This window comes from Priapulus caudatus, unplaced genomic scaffold (genome assembly GCF_000485595.1).
Source record: "Priapulus caudatus unplaced genomic scaffold, Priapulus_caudatus-5.0.1 Scaffold554, whole genome shotgun sequence".
In the NCBI taxonomy this organism is placed as follows: Eukaryota; Metazoa; Priapulida; class Priapulimorpha; order Priapulimorphida; family Priapulidae; genus Priapulus; species Priapulus caudatus.
The window spans coordinates 44,660-64,659 of record NW_014577615.1 but is presented as its reverse complement, the minus strand read 5'-3'; the positions used below and the strand labels follow the sequence as shown (position 1 = coordinate 64,659).

The following is a 20,000-nucleotide window of genomic DNA, read 5'->3' as shown; positions in this document are numbered from 1 at the left end:
CAGGAGCCGTTCTACGTGAACTTGTGTCAGCGCGTGTTAGCACTGACGACCTGCGATGGCTGGCGCGGACTGGCGAGTCGAGCGGGTCAGCGTCGACCCGCGGAACAGTACGCGTGGGGCGTCTGGATAAGGGTTACGGTAATATATATATATGTATCATGTGACCGTAGGTTGAGGGTATATATATATCACTGCGAAGAGTAGATAAAAACGGAAGAGTTACACACCAGTTCCCGCTTTTTAACCGAATCTTTTCTCAAATCAAGCAATTTGTACAGTCGACCGGGAATAAAGAAAGTCAAGGTGTATCACGTTCTGCAGGCTTATTATGACCACTGAAGCACTCACGCTTCATGGTACTGATATTCGTCTTACATATATTTGCTAGCGATTGGCTGTAAATCGTAATCTTCGCACGAGCTGAATTCGATAAATTTACCCCGCTAAAATGGCGACTTTTTGGCGAGCTGTGTTGCCTTCGTGTTAGACATTATTAGAAGGCTATCGGTGCGCGCCAATACTTTTAGCGTGCCGCCGATTAGGGGTTTATGTACTTGATACCTACCAGTGCGCGTCCGTACATGTTATACTCTCTCTATCACCAACACCTGCCTAAACCTACTAAGACAGAGAAATATTGTTATTATTGTATATTCACTCTATAAGTAAGATAGTATGTCAATTTTCTTGTGTTCGCGATATCAATAACTGGAGCGCGGTCTCGCAGGGGGTTCTTCATCGGAGATTGTGCAAAATTCGAGATTTAGAGTTGTTTCCTGTGTGTTATTGCGTGTGTTGTGTTGCGTTGTGTTGTTATCTGTATCTACTCTTGATATATAGTATAGTATAGTATATATATACGTATATTATAGGGTTAGGGTATATATATATATATATATATACTATATATATAGGGTTAGGGGTATATATATATATACTTATAGGTTAGGGTATATGAATATATATATATATATAGGTTAGGGTATATATATGATATATATATATTAGTATATAGTATAACCCTAACCAATATGAGTAGTATATGATAGGTCAGCCTACAACGCAGCGTGTACGTGTGTGGTGTGGTAAGGAGGTTAGGGTTTAGGGGTAGGGTTTAGGGTGAGGGTTATATATCTATATACGCCTAACCCTCATATATATATATACCGCTAACCCTATATATATATCATATATATTAGGGTTAGGGGTATATATATATAGTTTAAAAGTAGGGGTTTTGTTAGGGTATATATATATACCTCACCCTAACCCTACCCTAACACACACTGCACCACGTTACACGCGTGCGTGCACGTTCACGATGACGGCCGCGCATGGCGTGCACATACACGGCGTGCGTGCGACGTACAGCGCAATGGCGTTGGGCGCGTACAATACGCTGCGTGCGCATACACGCGTGCGTGCCATACACGCGTGCGTGCGGCATACAGCGTGCGTGCAACGTACACGCATGCGTGCGCGTACACGTCATGCGCGCACGTACAGCGGCTGGCACGATACACGCGTAGCGTGCACATACACGCGTACCCGCAGCATACACAACGTGCGGCGCACGTACAAGCAGCGTATCGCCGCACATTACACATGCACGCATGCGGTCATGTGCATCTGTGCACGCAGACTACACTCACGCTGCACGCTATTGTACGGCAGGCCGCAGGTAGACGCCCGCGTGTAGTGTACAGCTAGCGCGCGTGCACAATAAGGGACTCGGCTGCACGACTCTTGGACAAAACGCCCAATGCTCCTCGTAGCAACACCGGCATCCTGACTCTTGACTGTGCCAGGAGTCTTTAGCGCCTAGTGCGTGCGGAAGCCGTCGGCTTTATGCCACAGAGAGTCGTGTTAGCTTCCTTGCGCTGACCGCAGATCTGTATTGAGCTCCAATCATTCTGTGAGTTCTGTCTGTACCGGAGGGGCGGGATTGCGTAACGTCGTCATCGTAGTTGTTATTGTTGTTGTTTTGTTGTTGTGTTGTTTGTTTGTGTCTGCTGTTTCTGATTGGCGGGCAACGGAGAGCGAGAACACAGCGGAAAGAGAAGCATGTTGGGGGATGCGGATGCGGCATCAGCGAGTGGATTAGAGACGGGCGGGTGCCGGAGGCATGATAGTGATTTACCGTTGCACTAACTCCTTCTGCGCAGTCGTGTTTTCCTCTCTAGAAGTTTGTGTCGCGGCGCTGGTACTGGTCCTATACCATGTGTTAGCCGATGATTGTATACCAATGTTATCACGTCATTGTTATACAAGTGTATCACGATGATTCTTATTACCAGTTTACCATCTTACACTGGGCACTCACGATTGTGTTATACAAGTACGTTATAACAATCAGACATGCACTGGCGTAGAGGGTCGAAAGGGGGGACACAAGGGGGCCATGGCCCAGCCTGTTGATTGCAAACAAAACAGAACACAAATTTTTTTGCCTGCTCTCCCACGCGTCTTTCAACAGGACTGGCCACAATTCCTGTACGTTCTGCATCGCTGTCTGAACGAACTTCATCTCCAAAATGAAGCATTGTCAAATCTAACTTCGTTCTACAAAACCCAGCCACGATTCTCTGCCTACTCCATTCTCGCTTTTCGTTGAACAGAGAGTTAGTGAATGACACTTATGTCAACGAATCCTCAAAAATCGACGAGAAGACTGACTTTTGGATTTTGCAGAATCTGCCAGCAGGCACAAGAGCAAAAGCACGACAAACATGACTAAAGAAGAGAGGATAATTCCCTCTTTGCTCAGATTTGGTGTGTTGCAAGTTGGCTTTGATTGAATTTTATGGTTTGAACTCTTATTGACAGAAAAAAAAGAATGGAAATGCTTTGTGACATACTGTTGCATATATTCTGCAACTGATATACGGCCATTTTGCAGAAACCTCGTTTTTTTATTTCAATCCGATTTCAACACTTTTTAAGTAAACCTGTTCTCTTATTCAGGGGAGGCAAAACAATTCTTTTCATTGGTAAATTCCTTTTTATTTTAATAGAGGGCCTATATTGGCAGCCTACCTTTGTTTTTATTTGGAATCAATTTCAATATGGGTTTTTAGTTCTCTCATCAGAGGATAACAAGAAACATTTTTTAATACGAACAAAAGTTAAATGTGATCTTTAACGGCTATATGTACTTCTAACGATGTAAATTTTGTATTTAAATAAAATTGCATGTGATCAGTGCAGGTTCCAACACATCTACCTGTTTTTTTCCGGTAGACTTTATCGATTTCATTAAATGGCCTCTACTGTTTTCAAAAAAATAATTTAACTTTTAACTTTTATATGAGGAACTGAAAACAGTTTATGACGGATAACATGAACAGTGCATGGTACCTGCTAACAAACACAGAATCAAACTAATTCGCAGTCACTTCCCGTCAGTGCTTGAATGAGGACAATAGCGTAGCTAAAGGGGGGGGGCACCACACGGAGGCCATGACCCCTCTTGATTCGCGAGAGTACGAAAAATTAAGACCGAACCGGGCCTGAATGGGATTGGTCTATACAGGCTGATTACCTACACCTAATAATGAAAATGAAAGCTGAAAAATCGCCATTTTTGATGCACATCATTTCAAAAAATTTTACCCCTACTCCGTGGGAGGCCGAAACACCCTCCCCCCGTTCGAGAAATTCGCTTCATCACCGTGGTCCGGCTTAACTCGCTTTTCTTCTCGCCTCCCTGAAAAACATGGCTTCGTACCCCATTTATGGTCCTAGCTAACGGCGCCTCACCACCTCGCGTCGTGTAACCTCCCACGCAGCCTTCCGGCGGCACAGCCAGGGCCATCGATCCCATGGTGGTTGTTGATCGGATCGAGTTGGAAAAAATAAAAGCGAGGAAGGGGGGTTCATATGGAAGGGATTAGCATATGCCACTATCTCTGCATCATAAGTTACCCCCTAATACTGAACCTTTTAGTGTGCAGAAAATGCCATTTTCATGCTACATGGAATTTTCACAAAATCTCCTAGCCGTGGAGGGGATATCCCCCTCCACACCCTAACCCCCTCGGTCGCCGTTCGCTCCTACGCCTTGGCCCCCCTGTTTCCAATTGGCTGGCTACGCCACTGGTCATACATGATACCTATAAGAATTTTATCTGAAGAAAAATTACGTTCATTTAATTGTGAAGTTAAATGTAAACATAACCATATAAGATATGTCCTACCATACGGTCCTACGGGCCCAAATTTGAGTTCGGTCTGCACCATAGAAATAACCAGTCTGCACCACTGATCTCTATAATATATCTCTATATATATATATAATATATAATAGATTTATGCATTATAGAGCATCCCGTGGTCTGCACAGCCGTCTGTCAGCTGAATTATGGTCATAGATGACGCCCTTGATTGCGAAAAAGCGGCACAGCCAATCCGCGTCATCTCCTTGTTAGGCAAGCAGGCATCTGAGGCAAGTCCTTGCTCCGAGGGCAGCGCATATAAAATTTATAAAATTATATAAAATCATTTATCATCATAATATATAATATATGATAATATATGATTATATATATATATATATATATATATATATCATAAGATATATCAGGTGATTTATACGCTCTGCTACGAGCGAATGTAAACGAATGCTGGACTGGACTACTCTTGAATGCAGGGTAGTTTTCTATCATGGCGGACGACGAAAACAATCTGCCACTTCTAGCTTCTGAAGAAGTGAATCAGGTTTCATTGGTATAAAATTCATATTCTTTATTATAAATCATGTACACGGGTATGAAATTAACCTTATTTTATTATTATTAAATCTTTATTGCATGAATTCAGATACAAATACATGTACTGACGACAGTTTTTTTCATGGATAAAAAATCTGATAAAACTAAAACTAAAACTTAAAAGTAAAAGTAAAATAGTGTCAGTGATTAAGGCACACTGTAACATCATTTTGGCACTCATACGTACACCACGGCCAGCCGTGCTGAGTCTGGTATATACACGAATTTGTGATCTATAAATAGTCTGCTCTAGATAGTCATCATTTACAGTTGCCAGAAACTGGTCCCTTAAAGGCTTAATTATGAGAAGGGAAAACACTCTGAAAGTCACCAGTAGAAACTCGCTCTGTCGCTGGCTTGAACCAGCGACGGAGGTAGGAGTTTAGTCTCACTGCAAAATCTTCAAACGTTTTTGTACGTACCTTGCGAGCATTTTCGAAATTTAACCCCGTAGGCATCTGGTGTTATGTTATAGCGCCGTGGGTTCAAGGATAGAGAACATGGGTCCCAATAAAACCAATGTCATTTACATCAATATAAATATAATATTATATCAATATAATAGGTTAGGGTTAGGATTAGGGTTAAGGTTAGAATTACGGTTAAGGTTAGAATTAGGGTTAGGGTTAGGAACATTGGTTTTATTGGGACTCATGTTCTCTATCCTTGGGCCGCGCCGTGCTGTAGCACCAGGAACCTTTCCGTAGCCATTCTTTTTAGTATCTGGGAGAAGATGAAATGCTTGCTGGGCTTTACCAGTCATCTAGGGCTCGAGAATGTGAGGCTGTGATTGTTCTTGTTCCAAGCCAGCACTGAGAGCTAGCCTCTCAAATGTGTCTAGATAACATGCCATATAATATATGATAGTATGCCATCTTCGTTCAACAGGCGGTGTAGACCATGTAACTGTGGCTGATGGTTATCCCTCCCATCGGTCGTGAACGTAGCAGCTAATGTCTGACACAGTCAACCTAGTCTCTCAAGAGAGCCACCATATCCGCTCCAGTTTCATTAGGAGGGCGGTCTCGCTCTAAAATATGAGGCTGTGATCTGGGGGCTTCTATTCGTTCCTCCTTCGTTTTTAGGACCGCCTGCTCAATGTTGACCTCGTACAAATGGGATATGCGCTCTGCTGTGTAGTGTCTTAAATACGCTGCGTTTTTTGTCACAGTGTACAACTATAAGTTCAAAAGTTCAACGTAGTACTTTGTAGAAATTAGCCTTAGGTTAGGCCGAAGCCGAATGTCGAAGAGGAGTGTTTCAATGTTAGCACCCTATTCGCAGTGCTACTTGTAGCGGTCCTACGCTAATATTCTATACCTATGTTGAGGTGACGTGCAATTTCCAAAAAAAACGCAACAACACCGGTTAATAAGGCTTCTAACGACCTGTGCTTTTATCGGAAACACTGGTCACGACGTTCACAGGCGCTTTCCAACCAACGTCGCGTCCCAACACCAAACATATACGACCCCGAGTCTTCATGGCAACCCTCGCTAGGTTGCGCCATGTGCCCTCTCGTGACAAACGAACAAAAGTTCAACGTTGTACTTTGTAGAAATTAGCCTAACAGCTAGATTAGCCTAACAGCTTAAAACTGCTACACAGTTTATAGTTTCCTCAGCGTGGCAGGAGGCTGCAAGGTGAGGACCACGGGTCTAGCAGCAAACTGGAATTCGGTAACCGTGTTAGATTGAGTAATTTTTTGTGTGAAATTTTTCCACGTGCATATTACCCTGGGGTAGACAGAGTAGCCATACATTAGTGTATTGTGTTGAATTTTTGCTGATATCTAAAGTGGCTACTGGCAGATGCTCTTATAATGAAACAACTACTTCTGGTGATTGATAAGACCATGTTAACCTCTGCTGGGAACTGTGTGTTTACCAGGCCAGCGTGGATTTTGAAGAATGGTATTGTTTGGGCGAGTACATTCCTTTTTTTGAGGGAGACCCAACCCAGTTGTTGTAGGAGTGTTGTGACACTGTTGAATCGTCTGTAGTCTCCACATACAAATCTGACTGCCCTTTGCTGAACCTTTTCCATTCTTTTAAAAATTTTATTGGTGTTGTGTGCTCCAGGCTGGGTGGGCATGTTCCAGCTTAGGATCGAAAAGGGATTGATATGAGCGCTATCTTTTTAACGTGACGAATGTGTGGGTTCCGCTCTCTTGATGACTAAATCAGATCAACTAATTTTAGTCATAGCTCTATGCAATGCTATTACTAATAAGATATATACATTTCAGTCCACCTCTGAAGTAAGTTATTCGTGTGGTACATAATGAGTGCAGGTTAATTTCTCAGTTCAATTTTGGCAGATATTCATCTAGTATTACTGGTTGTGCATGATACCCAACCTTCCAAATGCATTAAAGTATGTCTGTACACTTTCCATTTCTGTCCAATTGTTATTTCAGGAGGAGGATGGTTCTGTGCTAACACGACAATTGTCGCCTCAGCAGGATCCAGAAATCCGAACAGCTGCTTTCAACACAACAAGATATGACATAATCAAGGCAACCCAGTATGGCATAATCGATCGCTGCAAAGAGATTGTTGAAAATGGTATATAATTAAATTACCCTTACAGCTGGACATGTAGTTTTTATAGATGAATGAGTATATATGTATATTTAATTTTAATTAATGGACTTGCATGTACCTGTAGCTGGGTAGATGAGTATGGCTCATAGGGTCTATGTCCCCCAGGGTACTGCCGGAACGTACCCTGGGTACGGTCCGGTATACCGGAACGTACCCTGGTAACTATCTGATATAGTTAGGGTAAGGGAGTACTCAGTAGGCGTAGGCGACTCCCTAGACTCGGTAGTGGAGTAGGCGAGGTACGGTCTGGCATATTAGATAGTACCAGGGTACGTTCCGGCAGTACCCTGGGGGACATAGACCCTATGAGCATGAGTATGTGGGGGGAGGGGTGTAGAGCATTTGAGTCGTGATGTGATTGTTTGGCAGTTTAAAATGTCCCTTGAACGATAAGTAGCCGGCAAGTATTCCCATTCCGCTAAATGATATTCTTGGACGGAGTACACCACTGTTAGCACACCAATGAAATCATTAACCCAGTCTTCACCCTAATCAAAAATCCTGGCAGAAACCCTAGATTTGAGTCCATGACTTTTTTTATTTGTCTGAAATGTGGTTAGTGTTTGTATCAATTATTACAAGTCATGTACCTACAACGTTGTCAGTTTCAGTGTATTTTATCCAATGTATGCTAGCACGTGTGGCCAGATTACCTAAAAGCATCAGGTTAACATCCAAGAAAAATTCTGAAGTGTAGTACCTACTACCTGATCAACATCCTCCCTCCCGCACTCCCGGCTCCATGGGCCACCCTTTGGGTCCCGGAACTGAAATGGAATCTTCATTCTGTCTCTTAATTTTCACCATGTTGAGACATTTGTCTACTTACATTTGAAACATAACTCAAACAACATTGGTGGATAGGTACTGTTTGCCGTTGTAATATTACAGTAAAATATTCTATTATGCTACATCAGTTCCCCATACTAGTCTTCCCTTTATTCCTCTTCCACAGCAGTTGTTCTAGCAGCAGAATAGAGCGTGGAAACGCGTTGTGTAGAGTAACAAGTTGCTTGCTATTAAGCTGGTCTCAGACTACTCTCTTTACTGTCAATGTCTGTCCTTGGATGCTTTAGGGTACGATGTTAGACAGCCAGATGCAGAGAATGTCACTCTACTTCACTGGGCAGCAATCAACAACAGAAAGGAACTGGTTAGGTAGGACTAGTGCATTAATGTATTTATAGATAACCTAGCTGATATGATACAATAATTCTTTCCATTACAAACAACTGCTCATGTGCCTTGCCTATTCACATCTGCAACCAGCATATTATAATGTAAAGAGATGCATTAAAAATATCTTGCATGTTGGAATAGGTGGAGGAAAGAGGCAGCACATGCAGTGGCATTGCAATACCCAAATACCAACAGTAGTGTAGATGTATTTGTTTTAACGTTTAAAGTGATTGTGACGAAAATAGGGGTAGCATTAATAAAGTTAAATTTAACTATAAATAACGCTGATAGCTGGGCCAACATTGTATTTCAAATTTATTTTCTAATATAGGTTGGCCCGCACTAGGTAAATTAAGACATTTCTCTGTGTGCACTTTACCTTGTTTCTTATTTTGCTAGGTATTATTTGTCTAAGGGTGCTTACATAGACCAGTTGGGAGGTGACTTGATGTCTACTCCTCTTCACTGGGCAACAAGGTAACACATTCTATTGTTTGCTTTAAAAATACAGTTCAGGGAAAATTAGGTTCTAGTGACGCATTAGCGAACACGGGAGCTCCCTGTGTACGAGCGTCTAGTGTTTGTACCTGGCACATGTTTTTGTTTTAGGCAGGGGCATCTACAGATGGTTGTTTTGCTCATGCAATATGGTGCTGACCCCTCACTGAGAGATGGCGAAGGTAAGCTGTCTGTTAACCATTCAAGCATAGCAGCTGTGTAGGAAATTAATTATACTCATACGTCATTCGTTTTAGGCAAGTGACGGTAAGCAAGAGATCGCTTGCTGCAAACAGTTGGGCATGCAAGATATGACTAAAAGAGTAGAACGGGGTCCTTTCTTGTCCTGACTTAGGTTGCATTCTTATTTGCAATCACTGACAACCAGTCTTAAACTTGCCCCCTTTCACATTTGATCAATACATTTTTCAGCTCTTCCTGCATTTGGCATTATTATTTGTAAACCATGGACAACATGCGATGATGACCGATTGACAATGTGACATTATATTAGTACTACAAGTAACTAGTGCTGTAGTGTGACCATAGATCTCCGTGCTACGCTGCCTAGCTGGCATTTTTCCTTTTCACCTAATGTAGCACGGGCACATATGTTCACCTATGTATGCACCCTCACACATCATCTGCCAGGTTTTCTCAGAATTAAGGTATCTGATAATCTGATTCTTTAAGAGCTACCTTAAATACATATCAAATCTTACATATATCATCATGCCTTATTCTAGTGATTTTGTAGAATTGTTGTTGATAATATCTGCAGTTGCCATGCGTTGTATATGACCAGGCAAATAAGAAGTCTCATTCATACGCATGAATATTCGTATCATGCCATATAATCGGAAGTCTGAATTTTACACGATTTAGAGAGAAAATAGAACTGCAATTGCAACTGTTATCAAGTGCCAATTTATTCACTTCACCAGTTAAATTCACATCAGATTTTACCAATGAAAAGTGGGCCCAATCCTAGTTTAGCACCCCGGATTAGTTTAGCACATATGTCAACTATTAATCCGGGCCTGATGCACGCTAAATTTTGCAGTGTGTACACGCTATACCACGCTAAATACACGCTAGTCCGGACTAAGCTAGCCCCGCAAATGGAGGTGGGCCATGCCTGCTTAGAAGCATGCTAAGTTAGCCCAGACTAAGTTAGCACGTGCTAAACTTTCACAATACGCATGTGCGTATATGGGTCACATAAAAGTACAATAGCTGCCAGCTGACTAAACTAAGCATGTGCAGTCAACGCATGCTAACTTAGCAACGTTCGGTTTGAAGAGCGGATTCACCAACCAATCGGAGGGCTCGCAGCGCACTAAAGCTGACCAAAGTTTGCCGATCGCTATGCACATTGGGAAAGCCATGCCGTGTCACAGGTCACCAAAAATGACGCTCGAAATATCGCGGCTCGTCGCTTCGAAATTTTCTAACAGGTTATATTAGTTTAATACAGAGTACTGTGATACATAGTAAGTTCCAGGATAGCGGAGAAAGGTTCGTGTTTAGAATAAACCCAGTTTGGAAGTTCTAGTCTCTGAAAACGCACCAGCAAACCGCCCTAGCTAAGTGATTCACTTAGGCTCGCGTTGTAACCCTATCCTGTGTTTGGGTTACATTATTGTATCTACTTACCAATATGCAGATACGGCACTGGCAATCTTTATTGATCGGCCAGTAAATGATTCCATCTTTGGTCGGTGTATCCTGCAGCTAAATCTTGACATCAGTTTCAGAAGGAACTTGTACCACACGGTACCACACTGGACTCTGCGAGTGCGACTAATTAACGCTTAGTCGTGGATCCTGTATGGAAACATTAAAAAACTAGTACTAATAGTAGTAAATAAATGAGTCAATACAATGACAATCACAATGTCTCTAGACTCTAGTACTAGTACTACTACTACTACTACTACTACTACTACTACTACTATAGATCCAAGAAACGGTATTGCAAAGGTTAGAATAGCTCTAGAACATACTATGGCAATTTCCAGGGAGTAAGCAAAGACAACTTTTTTGCGGTTAATAACTTCTTCGGTATGCTAAATAAAGCACATTCTCTGCCACACAAATGTCTTAAGTTACTATAAACACTAAAATTAAACTGCAAACTAACGCTTAAATGTTGTACTTACTCGTCGACGAAGATTGTTTATCAACTTGTAACCGCCATTTTTCGCTAGTGAGCGGGCACAATGTATTTCCAAGTGGAGGGGTGGGCAGGCTGCGTGCGGTTGCAAACCGCCATTTTTTGTTGCGCAGCGCTAGCGCGGTTTGCAACCGCAAACCGCGTGCAACCTGCCCACCCCTCCACTTGGAAATACATTGTGCCCGCTCACTAGCAAAAAATGGCGGTTACAAGTTGGTAGGCCTAAACAATCTTCGTCGACGAGTAATATAGCAAGTACAACATTTATTATTTAAGCGTTATTTTGCAGTTTAATTTGAGTGTTTTTAGTAACTTAAGACATTTGTGCGGCAGAGAATGTGCTTTATTTGGCATACCAAAGAAGTTATCAACCGCAAAAAAATTTGTCTTTGCTTGCTCCCTGAAAATTGCCATAGTATGTTCTATAGCCCCGCGGCAGAGCAGAGGGCTATAGTTCTAGAGCTAGGGTTAGAATACCTATTGTATATTGTATATTGACGTTAGTCACACAGCCTGGTCGGGTTACTACTACTAGTACTAGTACTAGGCCTAGGCTAGTACTAGTAGTAGTACCTGCTAGTAGTATTAGTAGTAGTAGTCCGAGATTCCTCTGACCAATGCCCACACCGACGATTTAGGTGGATTTGGTCTAACCCACACCAAATCCACCAAAATCGTCGGTGTGGGCATTGGTCAGGGGAATCTCGGACTATAATACTAGTGCTGAGAGGGTATATATGTCCCCCGGGGTACTGCCGGAACATACCCTGGGTACTTTGTTACTGCTAATATGGATGCCCAATGAGTACCCTGGGCATGTCACAGTGGATCAGCCTCTGGGGAAGATTATGGGCTTTCTAAAGTTTTTGTCTACGTATGCATTTGCTATTAACAAGATTTGTGGTTTTGCTGAATTCACATATGTTCTTGCAGGATGCAGTCCCATTCATTTGGCAGCGCAGTTTGCACACACGACGATTGTTGCCTATCTAATAGCGAAAGGACAGGATGCGAACATGCCAGATCGAAATGGGATGACACCACTGATGTGGGCATGCTATAGAGTGGTTAAGTGAGTACCCTAAAATCAGTTGCCGCCCGTTAACTGTGAATATTAATTACTGACAATATTAGGACATTTTTTATGATGTACTGTATAAGCCGTATATTTTTCGCGTACAGATATTTTCGCGAATTCAGACTTGACGGACAATTTCGCGAGTGGTTAATTTCGAGATCTCTGAATTATGTATTATTCGGTATGAATGATTCGCGTGTTGTTATTTTCGCTGCCGGGGACGCGTTCGCGAAATTCGCGAAAATTAAACCACCACGAAATATACAGCTTGTACAGTATTTGATTTTGTTCCAATGTAGCTGTTAAATTTATTATCTGACTGTGATGTAACATGTAGCATATAAATCATTTTTATAAAGATATACGTGTGAATGAAGGTTTATATCGTTTTTGAGCATGCCTGAGTGATAAATTATCTAATGCATGTGCTGAATTGGTTACCACGATGTATATTTATTGTGGTGGCTGGTAAAGCTATGATGTGTCTCGTGTTGCAGTCCGGATCCAACGCGGCTGCTCCTAACATTTAATGCCGACATTCACCTGCGAGATCGTGTGCATCATAACACGGCGCTTCACTGGGCACAAGTCAGCAGTAACCACTCAGTCATTCAAAACCTGCTCAACACTGGTGCTAACGTGGATGCGACAAACGACAAGGTTCCTAATGAGCATTATAAGCAAATGACGTATATATCTAATTCAATCATATTTTGATGGGGAAGGGGTGTTGTTAACATGAGGTTGTGAAATATAAAATGCCAATAAGCCTCTCCTTTCGTGTTGTGAGAAGCTGTTCATATTTCTTCACACCTTCCATCCATGTGCGTCTATCTATAATTATAGGCATCGCAATCCCAGGAAACCCATTGTTCAATAATTTAACGAAAATTACTCGTTGACTATAATTTATTTTGCTCGAAGAAATAACAGAATTAACGCAGAGCTTACAGAAAAGAAACGTTTGCCTCCAAGATGTCAACGTGCGGTAAATACACGAACCGATGGTCGTAAGTTTCTCAACAGTGGTCGTTACTTTAACGTCGGCACGCTAACATAGCCGCCTTGCATCGCAGGGAGAGACGCCGTTAGATATCGCCATCGATAAGAACAACCAGTGGATGGTAGAGAAGCTGCAGGCAACCCGGCGTGACCGTGGGCTCGACCACAGCAACATCTTGCAGCGCTTTATCAACGACAAGGTCTGTGCGTGCGTCTCGGCGTGAATTACATTTCGTGCGCCAGCTTCACAAGGTTGCGTAGAATGAGATTGGCTAAGGTGGTATTTTGCATGGTGTAAAGGTGAGATGAACAAGGGCAGGACATACGTATATAAGCTCAGACAATATGATGTGAGATTGAGTGGAGGTGAGCACAGCTGCTATGATATGGGATTAAGTAAAGGTGCCGACTCGGCATGTAAATGGCTAAGGTTGCCTGAGATGATGCCGTGGATATGACTGGCAAAACGAAGTTTCAGAAATGCGTGACACAGAATAGAGATGAGACAAACCCACTGACATTAGTTAATTAATCTACGCACACTGTTTGACGAAGGTATTAAGCCCGGCGCACACGTGAGTTATTTTACTCAAGTAAAATGACGCATGAGTCATTTTACTCACGTGTGCGGCGGATTTTCGTTGAGTAATTTGACGCATGCGTCATTTTACTCACGTGTGCGGAGAATTTTCGTTGAGTAATTTGACTCGTGCGTCATTTTACTTGAGTAAAATAACACGTGTGCGCCGGGCTTTAGATTACATGTGTGCAAACGAACCTCGTATTTGATCACGTTGTTTGTTGGTTTTTCAGAAAGTACGCTGGTCTGTCATGTGGTTCTGTCCCATGTTTGTACTCTTTGGGATTGGTGCAATATTTCAATGTGGACATCCATATTGGGGCAAACTTCTCATGTTTGCCTGTCTTGGTTTAATATTCCACATCACTCGCAAGTAAGCTGGTTAACAATACCTGTTGTGTACGTTTATTTCCGGTTAATCATTAGATTAGACTCTTACAAATAATGTATTGTTGTAAAGGTTATATGGTTTGCTACACCTTATATGCATCTTTGCAGAGATTTTTTGGCTGTGGGAATTATTACGTGTGATGATTACAGGGCACATATTTTTCAGTATAATTTTGCTGCATTTTATCGTGTATTTTTTCACAGGTTCTTCTTCGATGACCGAGTGATGGACATTGGACCGCTAGCAGTGTTTATGGGGACAATATTTTTAAAATATGTGACATACATCTTTTGGGTGTGGCCTGATATCCTTTTTACTAGAAGTCTGTTCTGTGCAGTATAAGTATTTGTGTAACACAGTACGAAACTTTATATTTATTGCCATTTAAACATGCAATTCTCCTCCAGGTTGAAAAATGGCTCGTTTTAGTATTTAGGACGAGTAAAAGGATTTTGTTCAGAATAGTAGGTAGGAATTCAAACCAGATTTGCTGCTGCATATCTTGCTGACAGGGAGATAAAAATTGTAATCCTTGAGACATTTGTGCAAGCGTAGGTGAGTTAGCATAAAGTTCAGCAGCAATCTTTCTGATGATAACTGTTTTCATTTCTATGGTGTACAGTAAAAACCCGCGTATAAGAACATAGATTTTTCCAAGTTAGCCTCAATAGGTTCTTATATAAATGGTGCTTACTGAAAAATTTGGCTCAAAAAGTTCTTAAATAGGTTCTTAATTGTTTCTACTTTTAATATGTATAAGCTTATACTTGATTCAAATTGTGTTAAAAATTTTCTTACAAGGACTGCAATTTTTGCTAATTAATACCCATGATGGGCTACAGTGTAAGTTTTTCAGTGCTTACCATACTGTATGATACAGTATGTATCCAAGGAAATAAAACAACATGCCAAAAAATGGAGGAGAAAAAAAAGGGGAAAAAACATGGAAAATTAAGAACCTACTTTAAAATCTTAGCCTAAAACAGGTTCTTATGTAAAGGGGTCTAAATGGGAAATTTTAGCCTAACATGTTCTTAAAATATATGTTCTTATACGCGGGTTTTTACTGTATGTTACATAAAGCATGAAAAATATCATCCAACAATAATAGTTGTTTCATTATGATATCATGAATTATCTCTGATAACATTGCTTCCATAGTTTGCCTTCTGTTTAATTAAAGCATTAATTAATTATGAGCAATTAAAGGCTTTTCATGAGGCCATTGAGCTGTGACATGGGCTGGGTACCAATCTGTGGGTGGGTTTATGAGAGTCTGAGCAAACGTTTGGCACACAGCTCCTTAACTGACCGTACTTCTTCGAGACGTGCTCTCTGTCTTCCTTGTTGCTGGCTTCTCTGCAGGGCTCTGGTACAATTTTTATAAATCATGGAAGTCCGATCCTGGAATTGTAAAAGCCAGCAGAGAGCAAAAGTTCAGGGTGCGTATATTTGAATTGTGCTAGTTAATAATATTTAGGATTAAAGCAAAGCAGAGATTGACCTCAATTAATTTCAAAGTTGAAGTATTTCGATACAGGTTCTTTCATTTAAAATTGTGTATGCTTTTTTTCCAACTCGAATTGTTAACCATTGTAACTTTTCTATCTTGCAGAATCTGCTCACTCAAATTATTCGACGTACCCTCTTCTACTCGTCTCGCATGACCTTTTCATTAAACTTATTAACCGTATATGCTCTTCTATTTCTCTTGCAGACAGTGGTGGAGTTAGCTGAGCAGGACACATTTGACCTCAGTTGGTTTTGCACAACATGTATAGTCAAGAAGCCAGTGAGATCAAAGCACTGCTCTTCTTGCAACAAATGTATAGCGAAGTTTGACCACCACTGTCCTTGGGTGGGCAACTGTGTGGGTACGTTGTCCCACCTCTATCTGAGAGCCACTCATCAGAGTATAAACATTATCATTTGTTAGTAACAAAATCTTGCTTAAATAAAATTGTAAAGTGTTCATTATGTAGTAGCACTGGATAATACCATTACAGGGTTCGTAGCAGGTCTTCCAAAGCCTTATAAGTACTTATTTTGCCAAAAATAAAATAAGGGCCCTTATTAGTACTTATTTTTGGTGAAATCTTAGAAAAGTGAAATCTTATTTTTTGCCAAAGTTCTCGACTTAGAGTAAGAATTGTTGTATATATAATACGGAATAATTAAATCTACTGTGCAATTGTGTATATAAATATTATTAGTGTACTTTAATAGTCGGTGATCAATCAGAAATTGCGTAAAACAGTTTTATTTTGGCCTCCAGAAAGCCCTTATTGCAACATGTGTCTTACTACTATGAACCCTGCATTAGCAATAGTGGATCAGCATAGATTGTGCATAGCTCACGGATTTTAGATTGATTTAATTTATGTTTAACAGGTGCACTGAACCATAAGTACTTCATGGGTTACCTCTTCTTCATGATGGGTCTACTGAGTGTCTACATGTACTGCAGCATGGAGTGTTAGTATTCACACCTCACTATTAGTCACTGGGTTTGACTAGTGGCTCATGTTCATAGATATGCTTTGTCTGCCTCAGCTTTAAGCCTTTTTTACTGTTGATACCTCGAATTTCAACTAACTCTTGTATTCGCTAAATATTTGTTCCCTGTTTTCGTTACTCACTTAGATTGGAATCACACATGTATTCCGTATCTGCCAAAGCATGGCATTGTAGCACGGTTGCTTAGTCTAGCACAGTGTCATCCGTGGACAATATGGCTGTTTCTGAATGCGGCGCTCCATACAATATGGGTGACAGCTCTCCTTGTCTGTCAGCTATATCAGGTATAAACTTACACTCTCATAAACTATTACATGTGTATTTTTTGTTATGAATATTGTATATTATATATATGTTTTGTATTGTGTTCGAATTATATAGTTTTATTGTTCTATGGCAAATATATGCTTCTAGATTTAGTAAGAATGTTTACACTATAAGTGACTAGTTTATTTCCAGTGTCATTAATCAAAGATATGTAATGTGTACGAGTTTTTTTTATCAGGGAATTTGATGATAGTTTCGGTTTTACTACAAAAAAGATCGCTAATAATAATTTTCAACTTTTAGATTGCATGGCTAGCAATGACCACGAATGAGCGAATAAACTGTCATAGGTACCAGCATTTTGGAGCATCTCGAAACAGCAGAGCAAAAAGCCCCTTCGAGTAAGCACCATGCATCAGTTTTACTGGCATTGTCTGGTCACCATTAGCAATACGGGACCCACCCAGCTACTACATTTCAACATACATAGTTTGTGTCAGAACCGTGCTGGTACAAACAACATATACGCTATGGCACAGATTTTTTGCACGGAGTCTACTATGCTACTTATCGCATATAAAATAGTATATAACTACATATATTTCCTGTAATAATTTTTGTTGTTATTGCACATCAGCAAGTGTTTTCAAAATCGTACGTTTTGTTCTGACATGACACGTTGCAAAGTTTCACTTTAGAATTTACATTTTGCACGTTTCAGACTGCGAGCGAATCGGTGCACGCGATGCATTGGTTACTTTGTAGACTAATAATGCAGCTGTGCCGTTTCAGCCGAGGCGTCTTCAGAAATCTCGTCGACTTCTTTGAGCTGCGTTGCTGCGGACTGTGCAAGCTGGACCGCGTCGACTGGTTGACGCGCTACGATGCTGAGATGAAGCCCAGCGAGCCGTACGGCTACCAGCCCGTGCCGCGTGAGAACTATCAGTACGTGTGATGCACGCGCGCGCGCACGTCGCCGCCCTGCTGGCTGGTATACTGGCTACTACTGGCTATATGCATGGTGGCCAGGCAATGTCGCCGCGAGGTCCTGCGCGTGGTCTAGATAGATGGTCGGTGAGCCGCTGTCAGTCTTGAATGTTGGCCGACGCGACAGAGAGACGCTGTTGTCAGGTGGCACACAGGATGCCTAGGCAGTGGTGCAGGCATGGCTAGGTAACAGCCTAAAGGACAGCGTAGCGTGGCTAAGGGGGCAGTGTGGCATATGTCACGGCGTGGCTAGGGGGGGCAGTGTGGCATGTATCACGGTGTGGCTAGGGGGGCAGTGTGGCATGTGTCACGGTGTGGTTAGGGGGGCAGTGTGGCATATGTCACGGTGTGGTTAGGGGGGCAGTGTGGCATATGTCACGGCGTGGCTAAGGGGGCAGCATAGCCTCGGTCACAGTGTCATTAGTCAGGAAGTCGATACATTCAGACAGCTTGATACATAAGCACAAAGAGTTCGAGTGTGATGAAGTGAAAATTGCAATCAAAATCAACAACACTGCACATGCTACCTGTAACGATCTGTATGTCAATGTCAACCTGTATTTATCTGATTAATGTTCTTGGGTTAACGCATTTATTCGTCAGTCGAACGCTTGTTGAATGTGCGTGGTCAGGCCCAGTGCAGCTGTTCTATTGTAGTGCATACATAAGCACATCCCTACGTGCTAAATTCCAATGTGGCTACTAAATATTTGACAGGTTTTGGGTGAGTAAACTGCATTCCCAATGTCTCATTCAATTGGAGTTATATTCATAAGAGACTTTAGCAAGCAGCTTTTCCCCAAGGTTGTTCTCTCCTGTATGATTGCAGGCTCGTATGCGTTCGCGTGTTCCAAATATAGTAGACTTACTTGTGTGTGGTAGTAAACATAAATGTGCGTTTCATACGCTGCGTATTATATATTATATATGCGTATGCGCATGCGTGTGCGTGTGCGTGTGCGTGTGCGTGTGCGTGCCTGCGTGTGCGTGTGCGTGTGCGTGTGTGTGTGTGTGTTTGCGTGCGTGCGTGCGTGCCTGCGTGCATTAGCGATTGTGTGGCAGTTTGTATTAGTGTGAAACCAAAGAAGGGTAAATCTAGTCCATGTTGTATTATATTAGACCAGTGGTAAATGTGAGTTATAACAGTCTTCGTACGTGTTCTAGTCTCTCATCGTAATAGCTGCAATGTTTCTATATCGTTAGCGAGATGTACTTATAATTACATATATGATGTTGTCGCTGGTGCCATCGTCATCTTCACCGGCAGAACATCCAGTCGTTGCGATCTATTTATTGTCAGTAGAACTTCATTCTCTTGCACAAGAAGCAGTGCAGACTAGACAGTGACAAGTGTGGGAAGTTAAAATTGTCAGGTTGAACCTTTTATCCGTGTGTACTGCGATGTTAGTTTACACATACTTTCCGTTTACACTAGTTTATAGTGAAGTGTAATGTGTATAAAATATGCCAATAATTTTGTACAGATGCGTTTAATGTCATTGGATGCACTACTTACAAATAAACATTGCTCTGTGATTTCAAAACTCGATTACCGAAGTAGCTGGATTTACAATATGTACATTCATTATAAGACACTTTGTAGCGACATAGTACTTGCGTAGATGCGAATGGTGACAGCGGCCTCTTGCTATACCATGAACATAATTATGTATATATAGATATGTATAGGTTGAGTATAGATATGTTCATGGTTATGCAAACAAGTAAGTCTGATGATATGAAGTTCAATTGATTTCAGTCACCAATGTAGTTACTTTATATATATATATATATATTGCTTCCTTATAGTAAAGATTAATATATATAATTTATCTTACGACCACATGTACAGCCACACCTGCCGTGTCGCCTCTCCCTTTCCCATGTCTACTCTCCCTCCCCTGCTATCCCCTCTTCACTCCCTCTCTTTCTCGTGCGCGCTCTCTCTCT

At 41.6% G+C, this 20,000-nt stretch overlaps 1 protein-coding gene across 1 annotated transcript; it reads left to right on the top strand.

Annotated features, from left to right (window-relative positions):
* The first annotated feature begins 4,644 nt into the window (after positions 1 to 4,644).
* On the top strand, positions 4,645 to 19,032 carry LOC106811594 (palmitoyltransferase ZDHHC17-like). Its single transcript, XM_014815287.1, has 16 exons — positions 4,645 to 4,725; positions 7,189 to 7,336; positions 8,452 to 8,533; positions 8,954 to 9,031; positions 9,164 to 9,234; positions 12,162 to 12,300; positions 12,804 to 12,966; positions 13,383 to 13,508; positions 14,122 to 14,261; positions 14,483 to 14,583; positions 15,597 to 15,721; positions 15,997 to 16,153; positions 16,671 to 16,754; positions 16,923 to 17,080; positions 17,367 to 17,464; positions 17,856 to 19,032. Exons 1-16 carry the CDS (start codon positions 4,663 to 4,665, stop codon positions 18,016 to 18,018), a joined length of 1,896 nt encoding a protein of 631 aa, XP_014670773.1. The 5' UTR covers positions 4,645 to 4,662; the 3' UTR covers positions 18,019 to 19,032.
* Positions 19,033 to 20,000: the final 968 nt, after the last annotated feature.